The sequence below is a fragment of the Puma concolor genome, chromosome C2 (assembly GCF_028749965.1).
Source record: "Puma concolor isolate L17-30 chromosome C2, mPumCon1.1.hap2, whole genome shotgun sequence".
Lineage (NCBI taxonomy): Eukaryota > Metazoa > Chordata > Mammalia > Carnivora > Felidae > Puma > Puma concolor.
Genome location: NC_141675.1, coordinates 38455442 through 38473863, shown reverse-complemented (window position 1 = coordinate 38473863; position 18422 = coordinate 38455442). Strand labels below are relative to the sequence as shown.

The window sequence follows — 18422 nt, the reverse complement described above, 5'->3', positions numbered from 1 at the left end:
GGGTGGCGCAGTCGGTTAAGCGTCCGACTTCAGCCAGGTCATGATCTCGCGGTCCGTGAGTTCGAGCCCCGCGTCAGGCTCTGGGCTGATGGCTCAGAGCCTGGAGCCTGTTTCCGATTCTGTGTCTCCCTCTCTCTCTGCCCCTCCCCCGTTCACGCTCTGTCTCTCTCTGTCCCAAAAATAAATAAACGTTGAAAAAAAAAAAAAAAAGAAAGTGAAATTAAAACGGTGATAGCAAGTTATAAAGAGCACAGCACATCAAGAAGTCACTTGGGAAATGTGGAAATACAAATGAAAAACTATGTGCAACTGAGACTTACCCTAAATAAAGTGCACTTGGAACTCACGTCCTGGGAAGGTTACTGGTCTCACCAGCAAGTAGGGCTGGTTAAATAACAGGACTAAAAACTATAAATGTGAGGGCCATTATTTCAGAAAGAAAATGTGTTTCATTTATATTTTTCTTTTAAAAAAGAGTAACGTAATACTGCCCTTCATCTAAAGATACTGAGCACCAATATAAGAACATCAAATATTTTAATTCCTCCCAGGAGCTCATTCAGCCCTAGAGAGAAGAGTTTGCCAGAGTAACTGGGACACCTGAAAATGGAAATGTAATATTTAGACCTCCGTGTTGCTTCTTGAAAATTTCTAGTCCCCAGAGAGGTTGAAAGAGAATCACAGTGGAGGTGAGATCCATGTGTGAAAAACAAATACACAGCCTCTGCCTCCTTTACAATAATACATTTTCCTACTGGGCTCTTAAAAACTTGCATCATTTCTGTTTGACTGAAGTTCATTTGTTACTTTTCTTGCGGGGGGGGGGGGGCGGGCATTAATATGGAAGGCATTATTTGGTATTCCTTTCGTCCACATTCATTTGCCTTCTTTCTCAGCTCCTGTCTGCCACACGTACAAAGCCCAAGACACTACGGAATGTAGCATACTAACTCTAAAGGCTCTTCAGCAAATGTCTTCTTGGGCTACATCTTTTATTTATCACTCACTTATTAAAGACCTGTGAGCGAGACACTGCTTCAGCGTGGGGGAGATACACACACACATGGATCCAGTCCCACCCCTCCTGAAGCGCCCAGACTAGGAAAGGAAGGAGGCTGTGAACAAAGAAGCTCAATCTGCAGTGACTGACACCAGTAGATCAATGCAAAAGGAACAAGGGGAAGTAGGGAACAGAAAGTTCTGCATCTTGGAGCAGGGCCAATAAATGAAACCTTCCGAAGGATCCAGGATCTTCACTAATGAGTAGGAATCCACAAAGCAGAGAAGAAATGGGAGGCAGGAGACAGGGAAAGAGGGTGGAGAACTGCTACCTGGAGAAATATGGGACATATCACACCTGCGATAAAAATAGACCGAGCCAACTATACTTAGCACAATGAAGAGACACACCAGTCGGCTTAGTACATCTTGCACCTTTACTCCTTGAGTTTATTGTCACTTGACCTTTTGCTCTTCCATACATAGACTTTCCCTCTCTATTACACAAGAAGCAAACGCAGAGCCCCACAGTAGTTCCAGAAGGAAGGTAACTTTATCATTAGCGGCACGCACCAGGATCCACTTGCTGAGGACAAGGAGAGTGTGCTCTCCGTCCTCCTGGAAGACGTCTATCCTGTTCTTGTGAGGATTCCTGCAACAGCATAGGCTGTCTCTGTCCGACCAGTCCTCAGAACACTCAGTCCCAAGTGCCCTCAAGCCCAAGTGATGACTCAGAAGGCCTTGTCAATCACTGGCTGCAATTACTAAGGATTATTTGTCATGTGCACATCCACCTCCTTAGAATTCCATCATGCAAAGTACATTTATCTCACTGGTATGTCTTTGCTTTAATTATAGTTGCACACAATAGCTTCTACCTTTGCATTGATTTCCCAGGAACTTGAATGCCACCATTATTTGCTCTCTCCTATAGTCAGGCATTTCAGCCCCTGCATCCGATGCAGGACTGCCTCCACGGCACACAGCCTGTGCAGTTTGCAGGCCCCGCAGGCAGAAGGACACCACGCTTGGTTTAACTCTTTGCTGTTGCTCAACTGAAATGCTTCATAATTTTTTTTAACAAGGGGTTCCACACTTTCATTCTGTACTGCGCTCCACAAATTATTTAGCTGGTCCTGTCTAGAGGATTAACTGCTTCAAGATGAATTTCTGCCAAGCCCTGCCTATGCACTTTGGGGTGGGAGCCACTTTGGTGATCATTTTCACCACCATTCACTTGGCAGGGTGACTATCACAAACCTGCAAGTTCAAGCAGTCCCCCAACACTTTTTGATCTCTGATTACTGGTTCAACCAAAAGTTAAGCTTTGGCCTTAACCACACTTGATCATCCTTTACCATCCTGCCAAGTATAGGATAGGCTCCTACTCCCTCAAGGCCCCTTTAAGTTTACAAACAATACCACATCCAAGCACTGGTTCATAAAGTTTCCCATTCTATAAGCTTAATGTGTTATTCAGAATTTAACAATTTCCTCAGCATACTTTGATTAAGGGTGTGCAGAATTGCATCAGATGTAATAAAAGTCAAGCCCTGTAATTTAAATTATTAAACACTCGTACGAGAGCCTGTACCCGAGCCGGCTCAGTGGCATGCATTTGAACCGCAAAAGTAGCAGCTCAAGTACAGAAAGGGGGGGAAGGACATGAATAAATTATGTTCTTCGCCGTGACAGATTTGAAGGGGCCCTCCTCAAGGTGAATGACAAGAGGGGTCTGTAACGTGTGCATTTACCTCAAGACAGCCCATTACACAGTTCAAGCCATTCCTCACTTTGCAGTTGTCATTTTCTACGTGTCCACACTGGATCCTGACACAGAACAGTCATAGATTCTGATAGAATCATTGGCCACTCACTCTCCCAATTTCGCCTGAAATCGAAAGTACCCCTCCCCACATACCTGTTAGCTGGTGTCAAAACGTTCTCTTTTCCAGACTGAAGACAACACAGGAACTCAAATGCATGTGCAGACACGCATGGGTGTCATGTATGGGGAGGGAAGAAAGTTGGGGGAGGGTGGTAAAGTGACACCTCATCCTTATTCGCGACTACAGATAAGACATGCCTTTTTATTTCCCTCTTGGTCTTTCTGAAGTCATCTCTAGAGACGAGGTTTCAAACATGATCTTTATTTCATTGCTCAGACCCAGGGAATGTTAATTAACAGCCTCACTCAGATTCACATTAATTTCAAACCGACAGCATAATCCAGCCGCAACTATACTGTGTGCAACAGAAATCCTGGACAGAACTGGCCACGGCCAGGCAGAGATGCATGGGAACAGGCAGCCATTGTCTCATTCAGCATCCACAATAGGCCAAACTTCCTGAAAGTAACTGTTCCTATGCCTGGGTGAAATCCACCTCAAAGTCCTTTAAACTGCACATCCAAAGCACTCAAAATAATAAATAAATATTACATGGCTTCTGCAATAATGAACAACCTCATAGCTCTCCCTCAGAGAGTTCATTTCTTCTGCAGGGATGTTTTGAGTTCTGCCTTTATCTTGTTAATGCAATTGGGAAAACAAAGAATAAACATCAAATTCCTCATTTGGAAATTTTTACTTGTCCACATTCAGAAATTCTGAGTTTTTGTTTCTATTTCATCTGTGGGAAATACTAGCCTATGCACAGTCACCCTGGAAATCCTGAAGATGTCCCTATTGCCCATTCCCCACATCAACATAGGAGCCTAAGGCCCCCTTTCCTTCAGCAAACTTTGGTGAACAGCTTGGCAGTTTCTCCAAACAGGTAACACATTCTTCCCCTCTTGCCCTTCTGAGGACTTTCAAATTTTGATAGTTCTAGATTTCGTGGAGGTACTTAGCAAGTGTTTGTCAAGTACTCACTCTATGGACACTGAAGGGTACAGGATTTACCCCAGTCCCTGCCTGCAAGGTGCCCACAGGTCAGCCTGAATGAGGCCTTTGAGTGCCTCTGAGCTCCCTGAAATTCAAGCACCCAGCCAGTGCCGCTGCCTTGTTCTAAACTCATATTTGTTGACTAAATGCACTGGGTAGACTACATTTTCTAAATAGAGCTTTCTAATTAACAAAGGCATTCCAAAGTCAAAGGAGTAAGTCAGGCGTGCTATCAGCTAAGCAGAATCTGAAAATAAAAATCACTCAGATAACCTGCTCTGAAGAATATTTCCTCCTGCTGATGGATATCCTGCCAGGTTGGGAAATGTGAAAGGATCTCTTTTACGTTTGCTGCCTCAGAAATCGTCACAGGTTCTGTTGCAATTTGTTGGGACACAGGTCTGCTTGCACCAGGGGCTGACAGAAGCTTATTAACACCAAAAAATGCATCTCTCCTTCTCAAACCCGTGGAAGCTGGATGCCACTGATATGACTATGTCGGCCGTTAGTGGGAACTACACTTGTCTTGCTTTCCTAGAATGCAGCTAGGAACAAATCTCCAGGAGCGACAATTCACCTTTCAAATTACAGAGTGGCAGAGTGGAGAGAATGCATCGTTACAAAACAAGGGTATTTCGGGCGGAAACCACGTTCAGAGACAGCACAGGGGACAAATGTTCTGTGTTTACACTTAAAATTTCATCTGAGCAGAGGCCACAATGCTCTGCAGGCTGCAAAGGCTCTACACAGCATCTAATATTTTTTTTAATACAAAATCCAAAAACAGCATATTTCCACTTCAACACAAAGTCCTTAGATATACTGAGAGGAGAATGAATTCAACTGTTTAAAACTCCTTCACTCAAAAACCAAGCATGAATTCTACTGTGATTAAGCGATAGCTGATTCTCATGCCGTATGAAATTTGTTTTTAAGTGGTTATTTTATTCAGAATGCTTGCTTTTTAATGATGCTGTCTTGATTTCCTGTTAAACCTGTGTCATCTATAGTCATCCCACATTCATATTAATTTTGTTCATTTAATTGTAAAGTCTTCTTAAATTAAAGCTATTGCAAATATTCCACTATTGGCCATGATACTTCAGCATAGGCGCTACCATGAAAACACCATAGAAAACAGGGTCGATATGTTATAGCTACAATCTGGTTTAATAAACACAACACTATAAACTATTTTAGTAAGTCAGGAACTAATGATTCTAGAATGTGTTATAAAATCCACTGCTAAATACAACTTTTCTTTTTAACTTCTGTGCTTCTTTATCTTGAATGCTTAACAGCGTGGTGAGATTTCACCTTGTAATGAAAATTATACTTAAGAATCATCTTGTGTTGAATATTTCCCATGTATGTATTATTTTTCATCATATTTTCCTTAAAATCCTCAGCATTTAACCAACACAGCTTGGCCTGCAGAGATTTCACAATAAATTATAGAAAATAAAGTCATGATGATATTGAACTTGTACCGTATTTAATGAAACATAGAACTACACTGTCTCTTGTTCCTATTCAGGCTTCATAACTTCTTATTGTAATATGACATTCTGCAGAATGTTTCAGTATAAGTGGGCTCAGAACAGCAGCAACACCATTACCATTGCAGGAAAATTGGAATGGTTTTCTCCCTGGAAAATACCAAATCTCAAAATCCAACACACTTACTCATAATTCATTTCATTTCCTCTTTCCCATAATTCATTTTCATATCTAAAAGAAGCTCTTGGCTGAAGCCTTATACTGTCTGCAACATGTTATAGCTTCTTTGCAATTTTACTTTTAGGAAACACAGTAAGGAAAAGCAATGTAGCCTCATGGGCATCCCAAGTAAGCCATTATAAATTCATATTGTTTGCACTAATTTAAATAGGAAGCAAGAAAGAAAAGGAAAAGCCTGTGTGTACCCTTATGGTTCTCAGATAAAAACTTCCCCTTTTCAAATGCCTCCATGTACTATGTCACAGGCAGAAAAACACTCCAGACACATATACTTCTTTCATTTTTCTAAAGAAGTTGCTACCATTGTCAACACTGTGTTCACACTAATTTTCGAGGTCTATGTTTTAATCCTCAGAAAATTTGATTACACACTTTTCGTCAAAAAACAAAATCCTTTTTCTGAACTAACCTCAGCACCAAAACACGTCTCTGCGTCACGTTTCCCCAGTCTTAACCCAACAATCATCAAAAACGAACGCCGTCAAATCCTCACGGGGTTGCTTCTTCCTTTCTGTGCCCACAGTGGAACAGGAAAGTAGAGTGGGCCTTCTCCTCCAGTGCCTTGCTTGGTTTTTGCCTTTAGAATTTCAAGGTTTGTTCCCATTCCTGGGCACCTGACAGGCTGTGATTTACGTGTGAGAAAACAACTCCAAGATTCTTATCAAGGAGTCAGAAGCTGCTGCCACCCGTCCTAGCAGTTTTCTAGGAAACAGACTGGGAAAATGGGGTGGGGGGAGGGGAAGCAAATTCCGCCCGAAGCTACACAGGACAAGTAGCACAGGTAAATCCAAAGTAATGGAGGCAGATATTAAAAAGAATATTATTTATTACCTTTTTTTATTAATACTCACTTTATAACCTTTGCCTTTTACACAAGTCTACTTTTAGAAGAATGCCTCCTTGGTTTGTCCAACGGAGCTTTGTGCTCCTGGACAACTTCCCCTTTCTCCACCCCACCCCACCCCACATCCAAATGACTCTTTTACGTGTTCACAGATGCGACGAAAATTTTGTAAACAAGATTTAAGTTACTGGACCTTGATTTAATCAACATCCCACTTCAAAACACAAGGCAGGTAGGAGAGAGGGTAAGAACTGGGAGAAAAAGGAAGGGAGAAAAAAGGTAGGGGAGAGGAGAGTAGGGGAGCTGGTCAGAGCTTTCAAGTCTTGCCTTTTCTGAGACGTGTGTGTATTGTGGCTGTTCCTTGAAATTCAATGACTCAAAACATTGACAGCAAGTGCCTGTGTGGTTATTTATATTATATATCTATAATAGAATACGTGGGCTTCCTCAGTTTGGGTCTGGGCTGTTTTTGTTTAAATACACCACAATCCTCCCGTGGGTGTCTCTACAAGGAATCTAGTCTCCCAGGAAACCCTCTCAGAGCCGGGGCTTCCGGAGCAGGGTCTTACTGAGGTCTTTGACCTCTTCGGGGCTATTGACCCGCTCATAGCCCAGCACGGCCATGGGCTGGTAGCAAAACTCCTCCACCTGTTTGATCTGCTGGAAGGTGAGGGCCGTCCGCCAGGCGTTGGCGGCCTGCGTGGCGTTGCGAGCGGACACCACAAAAGGCTTAGAGGAGGAGCCTGAGCCACTGGTCATGTTGAGGGCAAACTGTTCCATTTCGGGGCTCACTAGCAGCCCCACAAAGTCGTACACCCTCCGTAGGGTCTTGACGGGGTCTCCCACCAGGTCCTCGTACCGCACCACCAGGTAGTGGCCTTGCAGCCAGTCCGGGGGCTGCAGGGCCGTCTGCAGTGTCTTGGCCATGCTGTTGCAGATGACCTCCATAGCGCCAAGCGCGTGGTAGTCTGCCGGGCCGCCCACACCCTCCTTCTTGACACCGAGCTTGTGGCCAGCGGCCTCCAGGAACGGCATGCGGTGGGCTCTCGGGTCCCGGCTGCGCACCACCTGCAGGCTCTCGCGGATGAGACCGTGGCGCGAGCGGATGCGTGAGCTGGCTACAGCACGAGGATCGCGCACTAGGTGGATGACCTTGAGGTCCAGGGCAGGGTCGCGCAGCAGCGGTGCCAACACGGCCACGTCGAAGACACGCACGCCCTTGATGACCAGCGTGCGATACTTGCGGCACTCCTCCTCAAAGCGCGCCAGGCGCTGCGGTGGGCACTTCTTGCACACACGATCGTCCACCAGCCCCACGACCTCCTTGCGGTAGGCGGGGCAGAGTGGCGAGGAGCACACCACTTTGTTGGTGGCCGCACCAAAAATGCCCAGCGTGGTGAGGTTGCGCCCCCCGCTGCCCGCGGGGCTGTACAGCTGGAAGACGGAGAGGTCGCAGCGATACAGAGCGCTCAGCATGTCCCGCGCAGCCCCTTGCAGGGAAACAGCGTCCCCTGGGTACAGTTTTTGCCACACGTGCCACACTGGCTCATACAGAAAGAACACCTCGGGGTTCTGGTTGAAGAGCTCACCGAAGAAAGAGGAGCCCGAGCGCCACGTGGTGAACACATACACCAACTGCCGCTTCTCTCCGCTACCCCCGGTGCCCCGACTGCCATTGCGGGGAGGGGCTACGGCCCCCGCCGCCTCTGCTGCGGCGGCGGGGGCCGCCCCAACGACGGCGGCGGCGGCGGCGGCGGCGGCGGGAGGGCGGTACGGCGTACGGGGGTCCAGGCGGGTGTGTACGCGGGGCGGCACTGCTGGCGGCGGCCCCGGGCGCCCCCAGCCGCCGCCAGCCGCCCCCGCCGCGGCACCCAGCTGCCCGTCGGGGCTACACTGCTGCAGCGGCTCCTTGTGCCACTTGTAGTCCAGGAGGTTGAGCATGGTGAGCACCAGCAGCAGCGCGTAGCCCGCGCACAGCACCAGCGCCTTCCTGCGGAACACCTTCATTCCGAGCGGGGACGCGGGCCAACGACGGCCCGGGCGCCGGGGCCACGGCGGGAGCAGGGCGCGCGGCGCGGCGGCAGGCGCGGCCGGGAGCAACCGGGGGAGCGCGCCCGGGGGCAGGGCTCGCAGCGGGCTGCGGCTCATCACAGGCACAGCCGGGGCCGGCGGCGCGGCGGAGGCGGCCCTGCAACCCGAGAGGGGGACGCAGCGGGCCGACTTCGGGCGCGGGGACTGGGGCCGCGGCTCCGAGGCAGGCGCGGCAGCAGCGGCGGCTGGTCCCCGACGCCCAAAGCTGGCTCTCCCATGGCAGCGGCTCCGAGAAAGACCTGCGAGGGGAAGCAGAGTAAGCCGATGCGCCCCAATCCTCCTCCCCATCCGCCTCCTCCACCTAAGTAACGCCCACCCTCGGGTCTGCCAGGCTCCCCCGCTCACCTGGAGCCGCGGGCGCACCCCAGAGCCGCCCGGGTTCACGGCCGGGTGGTCTGTCCTGCTGTCACTCGTTCCTCGGTTTCTCTGTCTTCCCCGGGAGTCCCCGCGCCTCAGAGGGGTCCGCGGGACTCAGCAGCGCAAGCCCTGGGCAGTTTCCGGGCGGCAGGCGCCCTGCGGCTTGGGAAGGGAAACTTTCACCGGGCCTGGAACCCTGCTCTGCGCTCCGCTGAGCCCGGCGTGCCCAGCTCCAGCGGCGTCTCCGCCGCCCTCTCGAGACCGCAGCTTCCTTCCTCGCTTTGGGGGGCGAAGCCGGCTGGGGGAGGGGGCTTATACAGGACCCAGCTCCCGGCAAAGCGGCTCCGCCTTTCTCGCTCTCGGCCTCCGCGCCCCGAACCTTCCCATCTCTCTGGCGGCGGTGGATGGGGCGCAGCGCGACCCTGCAGCGGCAGCAGCTGCTTCTTCCATCACTCGGAGGATGCCCGGGCCGGCATTGCCGGCAGCGCCCGCCGCTCCGCAGCCTCCGACTGGCCGGGGAGGACCCTACACACACAACAATCGGCCAAGGGGCCCGAGTCTGCAGCGCTCCCTTGTCGGCCCGCCCCCGGGCACCGACCAGTTCTGGCCAAAGAGGTATCCGGGCAGAGAAAGCCCCCGCCGCTGCCGCCGCCGCCGCCGCGCGAAAGCGGCGCCCGGGAGGATGCTGCTACCCGACTCCCCCTACGCGGAGCGGCTGCAACACGCTCGGGCCAGCCTCTGCGCGGCTCCTGCCAGCCGGCGCCGGGTTGGTGCGCGCCGCCGTCTGTCGCTGCGGCTCCTCCCCTTCGCCGCGCTGCCCTCCTCCTCCGCCCGTCCCGCGCCCGCCCTCCTCCCAGAGTCGGGCTCCAGCCGCCGCCGCCTTGAGGGCTGGAGATGCGGGACTCGATTCACGGCGACGCAGCCCGGGCCGCCAGCCGCACGGCAGAGGCCGTAACAATCCGTGCGCATAAAGCCTGGGCGCGAGCGCGGGGTTCGGAGCGATCGGGCGTCGGGGGCTCTGAGAAACTTGGGAGTCTCCTTGCCGCTGCCAGGCTCAGCCGCATATTTTTGCTCTCAGAAAGAGTTGGTGATAAAGTTTGAACAGAAATCCCTCAGCGGCCGCCCACTCTGCTCTTCCCTCGGCGTCTGCACCGCCCGGCTCCTCCGGGAACCGGGGACACAGCCGCTCCCGGGAGCGCTCCGAGGACGCCGAGCGCCGCTTGCAGGCTTTCTACTCCCGGCTCACGCGTTCCAGCTGGTCTGGGGTTTCTCCCTCACTGAGGAAGTAATAAATCTTTCTGACCCCCGGGTCAAAGAAGACGCATCAGTTTTCGGGAGGAGTGTGCAGGCGGGGCGTCTTGCCTCCCGCTTCACTCCACCTACGGACAGGGCCGCTCGGGACGCCCCCCGAAAATGCTCTCCCAACCTCCGCTCTTGGTGACGCTTCCAGGGTGACTGACATCCTCGGGAACCGGGGTGGTGGAGGGTCGGGGAATAGTGCCTCTTTGTTGTTGTAGTTTGCAGTTAAAAAAAAAAAAAAACACAAAACAACTTGCCTTGCTTCTTTTACAGAGGAGCTCAAATGATTCGACTAAAGGAAACGCGGTCGTTGGAAGTAAGAAGTCATTTTGAGTTGCTTTCTTTTCAAAAAGATGAAAAATCGCTCGCTCCTGCGAGTAAGAGAGACGACTAAGCCATACCCTCAATTGCATCCGTAAAATGGGGACACTTATAATAGCCTCCAGTAATTCAGCGGTGATTGGGTGTTAGATGCCCAGATGATCGAACCCTACTGGAGGCCTTGCCTGAGCAGCAGCGAATCACTAAGAGTCTTGAAGCTCACGGGCTGCGGGTAAACAGAGCGCGGATCTGCTGGAGGTGTTCTGTTACCTCCTGCCCAATGAAGTTTTTGGAAGTTTGACAGTTACTGCAAAATTACATTTGTGCTATTTTGGGTAGCCTCTCTCAGCCAAAGGACTCTTCTAAATTTAAAATGTTGCTGTTTGCGCCATTATTCTTCAGTGAGTTTTATAGAATCTCAGGAGTGCAAGGACTCTTGAAAAGTGACCTAATTCACGTGGGTTTTCAGGATAGGAAAATGTTCAAAGAACTTGACTTTCCCCCGTTTTCCAGAAAAATCCATAACGCCCTGAGTGAGTTCAAATAATTTTTCCCCCTGTCGTTCTGATAAAGTGTAAGGATGAGGCGTTTCTAGGACAGAGTAGAGTTTTGTGTGCAGCTTTCTCAAGTAGCAAGCATCCCCTCTAGGAACGGGTCAGGACAGACGGCCTTAATCCCTGTTTACAGAGAAAGGAGGTAGAGTTTAATTGTGTGACTTCTCATCTCTCCATTTCTGGACCCACCCACTTCTCTTCCGCTGCTGTCTCAAAAGTCCCTGTCCCTTCTTCCCTCTACCTTTTCCCCATAAAAATAAATAAGTTATATTGGCTCACTGAAAGCCTGATTAAAGAGAGGGCGTTGTGGAGGAAAGAAAATCTCCATTTTCATATTCAGCATGATTCCAAGAAAAATAATTTCTAGTATTTTTAATTTAGTCTCTGGGTTTGTGGTTACTCAGAAAGCACCATGAATTGCAGTTATTTGAGGGAAGACCCTTTTTTAAACAATTGTTTGCATAGGAAAAATTTTGTTGCAATTTTCTAACACTTTACTAGAGTCGGCAAAATAGTAAATCCATTTGCCACACGCCCCCACAGCCAGTGCTCAGCTGGCATAAATTTACAGGTTCTGGCATCTCCACCCTCTCCTTGCTGGCAAAAATTTTACCATTTTGCATGGTGTCATTATTAATTCCAAACTTTGTCACAAGTCATGACATCCAAAGACTTGCTAACAATGCCTTTCTTCCCACATTTGTTCAGAAATTCTTTTCATTTGAATCCACTTATTCTGCTAGCATGGTAATGACCCAGACATATAATAAGTCACCTAATAATTTCACTGGCAGAGGAGCCAGTCATGCCATAGGCTGTCCTTAATTTCGGCTCACTGTTTAGTTCATTGCAATTCAGAGTCTTTCCCAGGATGCTCCTTCAGTATCTCTTCTTGGACCCCTGTGATGGGGAAAAGGAACGCTGTTGGACATTGGCTGTGACCTTTGCCTAATCCCTGACAAATAGGGGCCTAACATTCCGGGGTGCTGTCAGCCCAGTACCCCAGCCCATGGCATCAAAATCTTCCAAGACCTTCCTCCATGATCAGGATTTGGAAAAAAATGTAAGTCAAGGGTATCTGGACAATTTCCAGCCAAGCTTGTCAGTGTCACTGGGGGCCTGCCAGATTCACCCCTGGACACCAAGATAGATTGGCTCACTCATATTTGCAACAAATACGCATTTTCAGTGGAACTTAAATGCACAGAATTGGATTAATCATAATCCTTGATTTAAAACACACCATCATCTGGGGCGCCTGGGTGGCGCAGTCGGTTAAGCGTCCGACTTCAGCCAGGTCACGATCTCGCGGTCCGGGAGTTTGAGCCCCGCGTCAGGCTCTGGGCTGATGGCCCAGAGCCTGGAGCCTGTTTCCGATTCTGTGTCTCCCTCTCTCTCTGCCCCTCCCCCGTTCATGCTCTGTCTCTCTCTGTCGCAAAAATAAATAAATGTTGAAAAAAAAATTAAAAAAAAATAAAACACACCATCATCAGTCCAAGGGTGGCTCTCTTCTATTTCGTATGATTTTAAATAAGATAATGAATACTCACGAGCCCTTTACAGAGCCCAAAAACCTCCAGAGATAAACGCTCTACTTAATTTACTTAAAATTTTTTAATGAAATGGTTGTTCCAAGAAGAAGAAAAAAAAAAACTTGCCTTAATTGTCAAACAAAGAAATAGCCTGTACAGTCTTATGATTATAAGGAAATGAAGCAGTCATTTAAAATCTTTCCATAAGAAAAACAACAGGCCCAGAGGGCTTTATCAGGCTTTCACCAGACTTTCAAGGGGTAAATAATTCCTATCTTATACAAACTCTTCCAGAGAACAGAAGAAGAGTGAATACTTACCCCAACTCATTCTAAGGGGATAATAACTAGAGGAGGATTTCAGAGGAGGAAATAGGTCCTTTGCGTTGGTTAATATACACACAAAACTCTTAAATAAATACTAGCAAGACACACCTAACTGAGTGTGGGAATAAAGACAGAAGATTGGGAACAATGCCTTGGAGTCTCTTTGCACAGTTTTTCCTACCAGATATTAGGGACAAGCTAACTGGACAAGGAGATGTCCCCCTGCCACAACTAGTCCACCAGCCATTTCTCTGCTGCCTGCATCAGGCATCCTTCTGGGGTTGGCCTGCCCTTCCGTTCTTCCTCTCTTCAGGCACAGTGTCTGAACCATCCCGCCCCATTGACTGTGGCTTGGATGGGAACTTTGGCCAAAGTACTCCTCTTCTCCTCCCAAGGGGCATATGTGGGACCCAGACTTAGCAAGTTAAGTGTTCTCTTCATGAAAGTTCCATTCATTCATTCAATCTATGTGTATTGAACTCCTTGTATGTGCCAGACAGTCTGAATCTTCATCAGACAGACTGAAAAACAGAAAACAGTTGCAGCCTCCTCCTCCCATCAGTGGGGCCCTAGAGAGATGCTCCATTAACCTTTCAGAGGGGCCCTGTCTTTAAGCCTATTAACCTGGGGGATTTATTTTTTAGATCCTGTGAGCTACTCCAAATGCATCCACAAATTCTCCCTCCTCCCCATTAAGTTTGTCAGAGTCCATTTTTGTTACTTACAACCAAAAACTCCTAATCAACGTGATGGCTTACTGCCTAATTGCAGCTTTGGTTTCATTCATGCTTCATCTTTGTGCCTTATTCTCCACCTGCCCTTAAAGCAGTGCTTTCTCTTCTGAGTTCCCACCTTTACATTCCAGTATCTAGGCAGGCAGTGATCATAGGACCTCCATGCAGCCCAGCCCCCACATGGGCATCAGTGACCTCACCACTCACACCTTCCCCTGGCCTTATTTATCACCAACACTGGCTGGGCTGCGCACTTGTAATCCCTGCCCCCCTCAGCCACACAGCCAGGACTGCTATCACACTAATTAGCATGCCTTTTTAGTCAGATTTACTCCCAGAAACCACATCTAATCATCAGTATTTCCTGACCTCTGCTTCCAAGGACCTGCTGGGCTCTTTGATTATTATTTAATTACAGCCCCCTATAAAAGAGAGAGAGAGAGAGAGAGAGTAGGGATATGAGATTGCCCACAAAGATAAATACAAGAAAAGTGATCAAATGGAAAATAACATGAAGCCAAGGGTGTGCTTCTATATAGCGATTCATTCCATGAGGTCTTATTCAATTATTAGAGGTGAGCCAAAAAAAAAAAAAAAAAAAAAAAAAAAAAAAAATTGGTTCTGAGCTTCCCAGTAGCCAGTGTAAAGAAAGAAAATTGGTCAGGAGACCAACAGCCTTACCTGACACAGAAAACTAAGAAAAAATTTTTTATCTTCCTTCTATTGTAAGCCTCATTTATGTGATTTCTTTGTTTACTACTCTTTTCCCAATACTAGCATAGTATCTGGCATGTAAGTGTTCAATAAATACTTATTGGTCGATTTGCTGTGGGTCCTCATAAAAGAATTATGCAGTATAGAAAGTAGACTAAGTCCTTAAATGTGTCTCTGTAATCTACAATAAAAACAACTATAGAGTTGGGGCAGAAAGTGCTGGTTCTTATAAGACCAGTCAATGCAATCCAATGGCATAATGTCAATGCTCAGTTCACTAAAGGCAATTTAGTGTGGGCTACATCTACCCCTCTGATGCGCTAGGCTGCTGGGTCATCTCAGCGTGCTGAATGAAGCTATTTATCATGCTGAAGCATGTAAGGATGAATAACTTCTAGGACAAGGCTTCTTGGAGAAACTATTACCTGGAAACAAGAGACCCGGCTTCTGTCATCTCTTTTCACATCTCCATGCCAAACATCGCCCAGTGGCAGTAAATCTGTGTCTTCTGCTATCCTCAGCTAGATAGTGGTCTTGAAGCGCTTTGAAAATCATTTCATTTCCCTGGCTTTCTCCCTCAGTTGGTCAGGACTTGTGAGTTATGAACACACTGAATAGGGTTGAAGCTGGGAGTGTGCAGAGTGCTTTGCTCTGATTATTGCCCCTCATCCCCAGTGTGGAGCTCCAGTTCACAGGAATTCCTCCTTGGAGTAAGCCTGTTCTCTCCACAGAAGGTCTGTACCCTAAGATGCTCAGAGGCCAGGCCTCCCTGTATCTGCTGAGAGGCAGCCATCCCCCTCTCTGTGGACCATCTAGGCCCATCTCTGCCCCCCCCCCCCCGCCCCCATCCATCCTGATCAGTCAGGAGAGATAACTCTCAAGAGTATTTTGAAATATGACATTTGAAAAGATGAGAAGCTTTGATACTGAAGTTTCAGTCCCTGATCAGAAATGCTTTAAAAACAATTAACCACCCAAATCAACAGTCATGAGGATGAAGAGATAACATCACATTGGCAGAAATTCCATGGGACATCCACACGCCTCTGCACTAATAGAATTCTGTTTAAAACAAATAAAGGGATGTCTGCTGTAACACCCTCATGCCTTCAATGTGACTTCTACCTCATGTACCACAGTATCTGATAATAGGCGGTCAATTGGAAAACCGTCTCTTTATTAACAGAAAGAATTAAGTTCTTTGAGATTTAAAAACAGATAGTGGCCCATGTACAGAATTTGGAATCAGCTCTGGATTTAATTCCCTACAAGTTTACTTACAAGTTCAATGTTCTTAGACAAGATATGAAATCTCTTTGAGCTTCAGTTTCCCATCTGTAAATAGGATAATAATATCTGTCTCCTAGAATAGACAGAAAAGGTCAGGGAGGGTTCAGAGGTAAAGGACACAGCATGGCATGGAGCCCTTAGTAATTCCTGCCCCCACCCCACATGAAGGGTCTTTTCTCTTAAGGGAGGAATGAAGCAAGTTGAAAGAACTTAGGATCTACAAGAAAGAAGGATGTCCTATCACTTTCTTTCCTCCTCTTTTGTTAGGGATATTTGGGGATTTGGTTTGGTGAGGGCTTCTTTTCAGGCAGGAAGGGTTCTGGTTGACATTGGAAGGGTGCAGAAAGATGGGGAGAAGTATTCAAACAGCAGGGAGGATGGAGCCCATCACAGCTGGAGTTGACCTGTGTGTCTTGATGGCCTTGATGTCCCCTGGGCCTTGCTACCCAAAGTGTGGTCAGTGGATCAGATGAACGAGGTCACTTGAGAGCTTGTTAGAATGCAAAATCTCAGGCCCAAGACATCTTGCATCAGTGTCTGCAGTTTAGCAAGATTCCTGTGTGACTGGTCCACACATTAGAGTGTAGGAAGCAAAGTAGCAGCCACTTTGATGTTTAATGATGGGTAAACACCTACAATAAATTACTCAGGGCCATGCAGGTGGGTGGACTGGTCCCCTCCATTCCCGCCTCTGGGCTACATAAGATTACCAGGTGGTTCATAGAGGATTCTCCTGGAGCAGTGCAAATTAAAAAGAGATGCCTCCCTACCCCCTTCCCTGCCCCAGGTACAGCCCCTCGTCAGGGTTCACAGCTAATGAGCAGATGCTGGAGCCTTTGTGCAGTACACAACTTGCACAACCATATGAGAATATTTTGTTCTTAGCACAAAAATAAGTAAAATAATGCTCACAATTCCCAGAACTAGTCCATTACTCTCAACTTTTGTATTTGCCAAAAGCAACAGAAATACCTCCTTTGCTTGCATTAAACAGAAAGAAAAAGAAATCGTGGCAGCACTTAATTACAATAGCAACATACTGTGACATCGGTTCTTTCTGCAGAAGAATGAGTGTTTGGGGCATGTCATGAGTCTCACGGTACACGGTGCCACACACAAAAGCAGATTCCATTCTAGGCAATGCTATCTCTCTATTCTTGTAACTTATAGACAAAGTGTTTGCAGAAACAGCAACTTTCCTTAGGTGACCTCTGTGCTTAATGTATGCTGCATAATTTCTAAGATGTATTGGTGAACAAAGTGGAATGTACGGTCTCATACATGCATTGTTTTGGCAGTCACAAGATAGCAAATCCCTCAGAGGGAAAAATTGGAGATAGAAAGTAGTTCTCAGCCTGGATTGTTCCATTCTGCATCTTCTCAGCTCTATAGATTGTCCTTTCCCCCTTTCCTTTTCTGTGGTAGTGTCTGAGTTCTGAATCCCCAAAGTTTTATGTCAACTCTTTATCCTCTGGCTCAGATCTTGCCTAGTTACATGCTAAAAAGTTGGATGCAACTTTGGCTCAAAATGTAACATCTCATTAGTTTTCAGATGATATATCCTTGTCCTTCTTCAGATTCCTCTTTTCTCAGTCACGACACAACATGTGGTTTGACTCACTTCAAAGGAGCAACCTTTCGGCTTGAGCTCAGTTTCTGTCACACTCATTTCTAGAGCACAAAATGTTTTGTTGATTTGTTGAACTGTTTCTTTTCCTTTGCCTTGTTAGCTGTCTATTTTTATGCAAGATTTCATTGTTAGGACACAACTTATTATGCAAAAAAGTCTCATCTGCAGGTCTGTGTCCCACTTACAGTTTTTGGGAGACAATCTGCATTTTAATGCCATAGGTCAAATTCCAATCCAATACATATCTAAACTCCTAGCCTTTATATGAAAATGCATTGCTTTCTTCATTTCCAGCCAATGCCCCATTTGTCATTTATTTCAGGATCCAATCGACTTGATGAAATTCCAGGAAAACATAAGAAATTAGGAATTTATTGTACTGAGATATTTGCTGTGATTTTTATGACAAACACCTGGGTTCATTCAAATTTATTTTTCCACTGTTATTTTAATGGTGGATATTTTGGGTTTTTTCCCCCAAATCTCCTCTGCACAGAACATAAGAGACTGTTGGGCTTTAGCCCTACTGGTTCAGTTCATCCCTTAACACCTATTATGGAAAACCAATGTTCAGCCATTGCCATGGCCTGGACTCTGAACCTAGAGAATGAAGATTGGATGTGCAGCATCATAACACATAATATCGGGTTTGACAGAATAGCAGTGACGACAAAGTGGGAATAACAGTCACTAATGACAGAAAGAAGGCCTCTCCAGTGAAAATTAATTGTTCTCAATTAATATGCATGGCACTGCTCTGGAGGCTTTTGGATCCCTGGCTTGTTTAATTCTGTCCATAATGATGTGAAGGCCACGACATCTTCACATGTTTGCAGCATTTTTGCTGGTGTCACCAGGTCAGAACACTTGGGCATCCATCTCTCAGATTTTACCCTTCTGCTTGGCATGGCATGTTGGAAAAGAACCCATGAAAGATGGTGCCATTTGGTATGCTTTGGCTGAATGGCCTTGTTTCTGTAAACAGCTGGATTTGTCCAACCATGTTGGCCATCAGCTTGGGTGTTTATGGTCCTTATGAAACTCCCATATCACTCAGGCAGGCAATTGTTTACTTATGTTTTGCTGGAAACCCTTAGAAATATGTG

At 47.3% G+C, this 18422-nt stretch overlaps 1 protein-coding gene across 1 annotated transcript; it reads right to left on the bottom strand.

Moving 5' to 3' along the window:
- Positions 1–1422: 1422 nt before the first annotated feature.
- CHST2 (carbohydrate sulfotransferase 2) lies at positions 1423–10424 on the bottom strand. The gene is made up of 2 exons (XM_086674469.1): positions 8905–10424; positions 1423–8798 (listed from the first exon to the last, which is right to left on the bottom strand). Exon 2 carries the CDS (start codon positions 8614–8616, stop codon positions 7006–7008), a length of 1611 nt encoding a protein of 536 aa, XP_086530595.1. The 5' UTR covers positions 8617–8798; positions 8905–10424; the 3' UTR covers positions 1423–7005.
- Positions 10425–18422: the final 7998 nt, after the last annotated feature.

Excerpts from the sequence above, each read along its gene's own strand:
- CHST2 (XM_086674469.1), bottom strand. The coding sequence starts at position 8,616 with ATGAGCCGCAGCCCGCTGCGAGCCCTGCCCCCGGGCGCGCTCCCCCGG.